The following is an 8,849-nucleotide window of genomic DNA, read 5'->3' on the forward strand; positions in this document are numbered from 1 at the left end:
TTCATTTGTAATCATAGTTATTTTGCTAGACTTATATAATTCAAGTTTATTAAGGCATTGAATATTTGTCGAACGCAAAGTTAATGTTGCTTTTAAAATTACTATTGGATAAAGCTTTTAAAATCACTATTTGATTAAAATCTAATAATTATCTTCATTAGAGTAACTCATTTTGCTAGCCTTTATATGCAAACTTAGAGTAATAGACAGAAAAATATAGATTGACACGTAGTATTACTGTAAGTTTTAAGTATGTTAATGTTCACCCTGTAATTTCAAAATCATTAAGATTTATAGACATATCTATTTGAGCACTAAAAAACAATGTTCAAGTTTTTCTAAAAAAATAATAATAATAAAAAAAAACACATCTACATCAAACTATATTGGGAGAACTTCACTTAAGAATATTGAACTTTGACCATTTGTGAAAGAAGGTATTTGAATTTCAAAATATCTCAATTTAGGGTATCTATTTTTCGGAAAGTCTCATTAGAGGTCATCCGTTAGGATTTTTCGTTAAATCCTATCAAAATTCTCAAAATACCTCTCTTTTTTATTGAGAAAAAAAAAATTGTTAGGATTTATATGTTTGTTAGAATTTAACGGAATTTGCAAAAATACCGATGCCTGAATCTTTGAAAAATTTATATATTTTTTTAAAAAATAAACACAAGGGTATTTTTTAAATTTTGATAGGATTTAACAGAAAATCCCAACGAATGACCACTAATTAAGACTTTTCGGAAAATAAATACTCTAAATTGAGATTTTTTTTGAAGTTCAGGTACCTTCTTTCAAAATTGTGAAAATTCGATATTCTTAAGTGAAGTTCTCCTAATTATATTTATGTGCGTCAAACTGCCACCTAGAAGGCTAGAATCACATAAGAGGAGTTTTATGTGGTTTTACTTAGTCTCAATAAGAATTTATAGGTAGATTTAAAATTGACACAATCGAAATTTTAAGGTTTAAGGTTTATTATGTAATAAGTATCCTAAAGGATAAGTAGATTGCTCTGGAATTACATATAAAAATTAAAATTAATATATCACTTAATTAATATGTAGAACAGAATAAGAAGGAAAAGAAAAGAAAAGAAAATTGAGGATTTTCTTTTTTAACACAAAAAACGTAAGAGAAAAAAATATGGGGAGCAAAGGGAAACGACTTGAAGTTTAGGGGTGCAAAATGAAACTTCTTATATTTTCTTTGTGAGTCTTAAATTTCTGAACTTTCCACACCTTTTCTCACTTTTCTTTCACCGTTTGGTACAATCTCCCCATTGCTTTCGCAAAGAAATTTGGCATTTCTCTTAAGAAGAAGAAGAAGAAAGAGAGGATCAGGAGCCTCGGGTCCATCTTCCAATCTGGGTATTTATTGCTTTTCCGGTTATATAAATCAAAGTTTTGTCAATACTTTTCATTTACAAAATTTTCTCTCTCCCATCTGAATTTTGGATATTTTATGCTTCGTTTTGTCTATCATCTGATTTTAGTTGTATTGGGTTTTCTTTTCTTTTTTTTCTTGTATTTTCTGAACTAAAATTTGAAAGAAATTGATAGCACGTTTAGATGGAATTAGAAATATTGTAGAAACCCTCTTTTTGGTTGCTGAGAAAAATTGTGGGAGGGGTAAGAAATGGATATAAGAGCTTTGTATTGTGTGCTCGTGGTGATTTTGCTTACCCATTGCGCTGATAAATCTCACATCAACTTACAGTCAAATGGTTATATCAGAGACAGATTAGTGGCATTTTGCTTCCTTCGATTCTGATGATGCAAAATATAATTTTGGAATCTTTTGTTCTCTTTGATTTTCTTTATAAACGCGTGTAATATTAGAAGAGACATTATGGGTTTCCTTAAATTCTTTATTTTGTTTTAATGTGGAAGATGATGAAAATATAACGGTGGCATTTGATTTTTTCTGAGTTATGTTTTCAATTGCTTAGACGTTGTGTTGGATTGCTCTGCAGTCCTCTTAGCTGAGATGCGCAAATGGATGATTTTTCAAGTCCGGATTTGATCAGCGATCTGCCTCAAAGCATTCTAGAGAGCATTCTCACACGGCTACCAATAAGAGAGGCTGTAAGAACAAGTGTTTTATCAAGTAAATGGAGGTATAGATGGGCTACACTCACTCATCTTGTATTTGATGAAGAATGTGTAACTTTATCCAATGACCGAGCTCTTATTGAGCACAAGCTTATTAACTTTATTACTCGGGCTCTATTTCTTCACCAAGGACCAATCCACAAGTTCCAGCTTTGCACTTCATACTTGCAGAGCTGCCCTGATATAGATCAATGGATACTTTTCCTTTCAAGGAAAGATATAAAAGAGTTGGTTCTTGAATTGGGAGAAAGCCAGTGGATTCGGGTACCTTCATGTCTTTTTAATTGTAAAAAATTAATTCGTTTGGAGCTGTTTCGTTGTGAACTGGATCCGCCTCCTACTTTTAAGGGCTTCTTGTATTTGAAGACCCTTAATCTTTACCAAGTTTTCGACGCCTCTGACGCAATTGAAAGTCTTATTTCTAGTTGCCCTCTTCTTGAGAATCTATCGCTGTCGTACTCTGATAGTTTAACTCTTAATATTCGTGCCCCAAATCTCAAATACTTGTGCCTTGAAGGTGAATTCAAAGACATATGTCTTGAAAATACTCCTCTTCTTGTTGCAATGTCTATTGCTATGTATATGACTGAGGACATTGCTGAACACATGGAGCAAAGTTCAGGTTGCAATTTTATCAAGCTTCTTGGTGGTGTACCTCATCTTGAGAGGCTCATTGGGCGTATTTACTTCACAAAGGTAATTCTATGTCATGTTTTTGTTTGTTTACTGGATCTTCCTCCACGTTGTTCTGAGGTCTCCATCATAGTTTTGTATGCAAAACTATCATAACTTTTTTCCTGTCTCCAGTACTTAAGTATAGGTGGTGACCCAAGAAGACTTCCAATTACATATAGTCATTTGAAGATTATCGAATTATGTCAAGTAAGTTTTGAAGATATGAAAGAGATACTTGTTGTTCTTCGCTTGATTACGAACTCTCAGAACTTGAAGGAACTTCGAATTTCGGTAAGCTATTGTCAACATATTGAAGCTTTATTTGGTGAATGCTTTAGTTTTGTTTTGAATAACTTTTTTCAAGAGTTAAGATTACGGCCATCATGTTTTCTATCAATTAATGTCCAGCAGGGTTCCTCGACCACGCATGCTGCTATGGAAGCCACTGATTTGGATTTTTGGGAGAAAGAATGCCCTTCGCATTGCTCATTTGAGAGACTTATAGTTGTGAAGATGTCAGAGATGTCTGGTGCACCACATGAGATGGAATTCATCAAGTTTTTGCTTGAAAATTCTCCAGTGCTGGAGATAATGAGTATCATGCCTTGTCCATTTGTTACGGACGGAAGATTGAATATGTTGACTGAGTTGGTGAGGTTTCGAAGGGCTTCTGCTAGAGCAGAAATTTTATTCAGCCAAGGTTAAACATTAAATGCATCCATCTAATGTAAAGTTCCTTTCGTTCTGATTACTGTTTTGTTTCATTCCTTTTGGTAGTTTGATTTCCAGTTACATTTATGTGTAACTGTTTCTTTTGAAATAACAAACGATGTTAGCATCCAGTTAAATCGTTGACTGTATTTGCATGAGTGTTGCTGTTGAAGATAAAGTTAAATCTAATAGCTCAAAGATAATAATTATATAGATTTTCTACCTTATTTATCTCGAAACAAGTAGACTTGTGCACATCATTATTATATATCTTTAGTCTAAAATTAATGTAACAGATAAATATCAGCATGGCACCCCCCCCTGAAATAGTGTTTTTACCTTCAGCTTAAGCTTTGATAACTAAATTTTGGTATCCTGTAACTTGTTTAATCACGTTATTACGGCTATAGAATTTGATATAACCTTTATGATGTGTTGGGACGAAGAATTTAAAAAATTCTTAGATTCCAAAATCATGTAATTTAAAGTAATAGAATTTTCAATTCTGCCATGTGATTGCTTGAAAGAAATCTTGAAGTTGATATTGGATTTTCAGAAGTAGAAAGAATAAAGCATCCCAATTTCCGGCTCAGCTAATTAACAGCCTAACATTGAGTTAAAGAACATTTTTTTTTTTTTTTTAAAGCTATTCACTTTTCCAAATCAATTACATCTGCCATTTTAGCTATCCACTTTACTATTTCATTTTAAAATATTATTTCTCTATCTATTTTTATTTTTCACTACTACCAAAGAGGAGAGAGAATAAGGTTTTTTTTTTATTTTTTATTATTATTAATTTAACTTATGCATTATTGAGCGTCAATGCTTAGCAAATTTGCTGAAATGTAGTAATTAGTGAAATCCTTTGTTAAAATGGCTAGATGGATGAAGAGACCTTTTTTTTTTTTTTTTTTTGGATTCAAAATGCTATTAATTAAAACAAACAAATTCATTATTCTTACAAGTTCAAGTCCTCACTATGACATTTGCCCCAAAAATTTCTTCACTCAGCAGAAACAAAAGGACACGTAACACTCACCTAAACGTCAGATTCTGTACAGTCAGAAGCGAACACAATTCCTTGAAGGTTCAATATCATCTAATATACAGCAAACTCATTTCGACAGGGATTTTTCACTCATATTATTGTATAACTGGTTTGGTCTCATTTTCCACAACCATGTCATGTGTCACCTGGGTCCAGAGAGCTCCATTGCTTGGACAAGCAAGGAAGAGTCATCAGTAAGATCTGAGTATCGCTCCGAGGAGGAGAATTCATTGGCTCTGCCTCTGGTTGATTCATTTCTATGGGAAGCTTCCCACTTTTCTGCAAGCCCATCTCCTTCCAGCATCCGGACCACTTCAGACATCTTTGGTCTGTGACTTGGAAGGTATTGGGTGCACAATAAAGCCACTCGAACCATTTCTTCAAGCTCTATTCGATCGTAGTTGTTCTTCAGGTCCTTGTCAACCAGCACATCAAGCTTTCTTTCCTGATGAATTTTCTTCACCTGCAATTGTTGTGTCATGAATTAGATAATATTGTCTACTGTCTGGACAATAAATGAAGGAAAACTTTGTGGGTACCCAGTCGAGCATGACTCCTTTCTGGTTTGCCGCTTTGCCAAACTCTAGAGCTCTTTGACCAGATATTAGTTCAAGTAGAAGGATCCCAAACCCAAAAACATCTGTTTTCTCAGAAGACTGGCCTGTTGAGAGATACTCCGGAGCTATGTGCCCCACTGTTCCTCTTACTGCTGTTGTCACGTGTGAATCTTGGTGATCCAACAGCTTTGCCAGTCCAAAATCTCCTACCACAGCCTCGCAGTAGTCGTCAAGCAATATATTTGCTGCCTTCACATCCCTGTGAATTATCTTGGGATCACACTGTTCGTGCAAGTATAGCAAACCCCTTGCAGCTCCCAAGGCAATTCTTTTCCTTGTACCCCAATCCAGAGCTGGCTTTGCTACAATGGAGAAAAGAAGATCATCATCGTTATATGTTCATGCTGGAGATAGAATACAAGGGGGCAGTGGTATAGTATAATCCTAAGAAAAATGTTATTTAGTATACTGCTATACGGTTGGGATGACGTAATAGTGAAAATCAGCTTTTAATTTTTTTTTTGTTTACAAGTCCTTGCTGATCCCGAGGCTGATTTTTACTATCACAATATTCCAGTTTTATGACAGTTATATCAGTCCGCTAAATAGCACTATTCTAATCCTAATGTACCTTTGAGACGGGAAGCAACACTCCCATTTGACATGTATGGGTAAACCAAAAGCCTCTCCGTGGCCGTCATACAAAATCCATAGAGGCGGAGGAGATTCCGGTGCACTGCTAGGCTGATCATCTCAACTTCTGTTTGAAATTGGATCTCACCCCCAATGGCATTTCCATCTTTGAGCCTTTTCACAGCTACTACTGTACCATCTTGAAGATAGCCTTTGTAGACATTGCCGAAACCACCCTTGCCAATCAGGTTCTTGCTGCTGAAGTTGTTTGTAGCAATTTGTAATTCTTTAAGCTGAAATTTCTTCAAGTTTCCTAGGCAAAGTTCTTCATGGTGTTCTGAAATTTAAAAGAGTATTAATAAAATACATACTAATTTGATTCTGTCTGCTACTGCTTAAATGTCTGAAAAAAAATATGTATCTTACTAACCATAAACATCAAAGAATATTTGCTGGTTGTGTCGTTGTCTCCACCAAAGAAGGAAACCACACCCAAGAATTAACAGGCAGATACACCCTAGGCTTGAACCAAAGGCCAAGGCAATTTTGTGGCTTTTAGTTGTTCCAGAAGGTTGAGAGTCTGAAGAATCATGGAGAAAAAAGCGGTCAGGATAATAGCAAGAAAATTGTATGTGGGAAACTAAATTGAAATTTAGAAACTTAATCTTAAAGGAGGGATGTCACATATATAAATCTAAAGAGGGTAACTCGATCATGAACTTAAAGCTAAAGTCAGTCGAAAGGGTACATGTATTTGTATTATAAGGTGAAGGTTTGAAAAAATTGAACAAACTTGCAACAAGCAGGAACTCTTCATTACTTTGGGAATTATTCAAGGTATAAGAAGGTGACGGCGACGATGTCCGGCAGCCATCGTTCTCTGTTCCGGGGGCACATATCAAAGGGTTTCCAACAACACTGCGTCAGGCAAAAGACAAAATAATTAAACAAAGAAAAAGTTGAATGTTCTGAAGAGGGAAAAGAAAAATTTTCTGAGTGACTTACTTGAATGTCTTAATATCATGCAACCTGGGTACAGGACCACTCAAATTGTTATAAGACAGATCCCTAGAACATCAAACAAACCACATACATCTTATTCAGACATATGATCATACAAATTTCATGACACAAATATAATTATCATTAAAGGACAAGGTATGAAGAGAATTACAGAAAAGCAAGCTGGGTCATGTTTGCCAAAGCTGAAGGAATTGCTCCGGTGAGACTATTGTTGTTTAGCCGCCTGATCAGCATTGAAATCCCACTATTAGATTTATACCAGCAGGAGACTGTTAAAGCTACGATTTTACTTACAGGTATTGGAGGCCTTTCAAGTGGTATAGAGTATTGGGAAGTTGACCAGTGAAGAAGTTATTAGAAAGATCAAGTGTTTTAAGCTTTTGGAGTCTGCCAAGCTCAGAGGGGATTTGTCCTGATATTTTGTTATTTTGCAGGAGTCTGCAAAAAAAAAAAAAACTGCCCTAGTAAGAAACTCCAGGCTGAATATATCACACTTTCTTAATATGCTGGTTTACTTACACAAACTGGAGATTTGTCAAGTTGCTGATGCTTGGTGACAGAATACCAGACAAGTCCTGGCTTGGAGTTCCTCTGCACCAAAACCATTTCATCTAATTAATTCAAAAACAATATTTTATAATATATATATATATATAACTGAGAGAATTTTCATCAAGTTCCAAATTACTTGAATGCATGGTTTGATATATTTCTACTTACAGCCCAATTACCAAACCATCAGGAGAACAAGTGACCATAAACCAGCTACATGGATCCACAGCAGTCTCATCCCAACTTTCAAGAACATTATGAGGATCCTTCAGAGAGCGGCTAATGTCCATCAAAGCTAGCACTACAAAATTTATAAAGAATTGTGAAAGACCATTCAAATTTATTCTGCTGGAACGATTAAGCAAACATCCAAGCTTTAAAACTTGAGAAAGAGCTCCAGTTACCTTCATAGTTGATGCCTTTAGCAGAAAGCAAACCAGTTGCTGACGCCCATAAGGATAAGAAAGCCAAACAGCACAAAACAGCATCCACTCTCTTTCCCATTGAATAGAAAGTTCAAAAGACTAGGAGCCCAGATGCCAAAATCAGCTTTTCCTTTCTATATATGAAGGAAGCAGGTAAAAGAGCCGTTAGGGGTGGTTTAAACAAGTAAACACAATCAAATTACTTCAGCTGCCTTTTTCTTTTGTTGCATGTAATATTTACATCAGAAGCCAACCACTGCAACTGCTCAGGCGTCCCATGCCGGCAATCCCCAGTCACACCTTCTCTCAGAACAAAAAATCACAGAAGTTTGGGAGTGTAAAGGCCAAGGGGAAGAACAATACACGCGTGCTACTGGTTTAGCAAAGTGGAGAAAAGAATATATAAAAGCTAAGAGCCATATTAGCCAAATCTAGATAAACGAGAAAGATGGTTGAAAAGGGAAATACCTTCAATCATGGATTATTTTTAATGAAAAGAAAAAGGTGCTAGAGAGTGGAAACTTTTCCATTTACCATTACCTGGATGATTTATAATGAAATATTCACTAATAAACACTATACAGTTTATAATTACTTTGTGAGGTGAGAAAGTCCAAATTTGTGTTGGGATTGCTTTGCTTTGTTTGCCTTCTACTGTGGCCTCTGGGAAATCCAACATAACATGTTTTTTTCTTTTCAGTTTTTAATAATATGTGAGAATCTTCAAGGATTGAGGTTTAGTTTGATGATGTAATGGCTCCTCGTGAGATCTTAGTTGTGCCAATTATTTCTCACATTTTATCAACCTTTTTTTTAATACTTTTTCCTGCCATTATCTAACTTGGGTTTGCTTTATTGATTCTAAAAACTCTGTACACCCTGGCTCCACATTCAAGGGACAGTCCATCCAATGAACAATCAAAAGCAGCAAACTTTAAAAAGCAAAAGCTGGTCACTCTCTCTCTCCTCTCTCTGCCCTCTCTATGAATAATGTAACATGTTACAGTAATATTTTTTTCATAATTTTTACACAATTTTTATATAATTTTAACTATTTTTTTTTATAATTAATTATTGAATTTATTTTCTTACACATGAATTATAT

At 35.0% G+C, this 8,849-nt stretch overlaps 2 protein-coding genes across 4 annotated transcripts; one reads left to right on the forward strand and one right to left on the reverse strand.

Annotated features, from left to right (window-relative positions):
* Window positions 1-1,217: 1,217 nt before the first annotated feature.
* Window positions 1,218-3,661, forward strand: LOC133870282 (F-box/FBD/LRR-repeat protein At1g13570). 2 transcript variants are annotated; one of them, XM_062307374.1, is made up of 4 exons: window positions 1,218-1,373; window positions 1,979-2,813; window positions 2,925-3,083; window positions 3,201-3,661. In XM_062307374.1, exons 2-4 carry the CDS (start codon window positions 2,001-2,003, stop codon window positions 3,495-3,497), a joined length of 1,269 nt encoding a protein of 422 aa, XP_062163358.1. In that variant the 5' UTR covers window positions 1,218-1,373; window positions 1,979-2,000; the 3' UTR covers window positions 3,498-3,661. The 2 variants fall into 2 exon arrangements, with proteins under 2 accessions (XP_062163358.1, XP_062163363.1); XM_062307379.1 differs by having other exon boundaries at window positions 1,221-1,373; window positions 3,204-3,661.
* Window positions 3,662-4,436: 775 nt separating this feature from the next.
* On the reverse strand, window positions 4,437-8,151 carry LOC133870296 (protein NSP-INTERACTING KINASE 1-like). 2 transcript variants are annotated; one of them, XM_062307397.1, is made up of 11 exons: window positions 7,724-8,151; window positions 7,488-7,620; window positions 7,287-7,358; window positions 7,062-7,205; window positions 6,919-6,990; window positions 6,750-6,773; window positions 6,565-6,662; window positions 6,175-6,324; window positions 5,743-6,081; window positions 5,094-5,473; window positions 4,437-5,017 (listed from the first exon to the last, which is right to left on the reverse strand). In XM_062307397.1, exons 1-11 carry the CDS (start codon window positions 7,821-7,823, stop codon window positions 4,697-4,699), a joined length of 1,833 nt encoding a protein of 610 aa, XP_062163381.1. In that variant the 5' UTR covers window positions 7,824-8,151; the 3' UTR covers window positions 4,437-4,696. The 2 variants fall into 2 exon arrangements, with proteins under 2 accessions (XP_062163381.1, XP_062163374.1); XM_062307390.1 differs by having other exon boundaries at window positions 6,750-6,812; window positions 7,724-8,149.
* Between the last annotated feature and the right edge of the window lie 698 nt (window positions 8,152-8,849).

The sequence above is a fragment of the Alnus glutinosa genome, chromosome 1, assembly GCF_958979055.1.
Source record: "Alnus glutinosa chromosome 1, dhAlnGlut1.1, whole genome shotgun sequence".
NCBI lineage: Eukaryota > Viridiplantae > Streptophyta > Magnoliopsida > Fagales > Betulaceae > Alnus > Alnus glutinosa.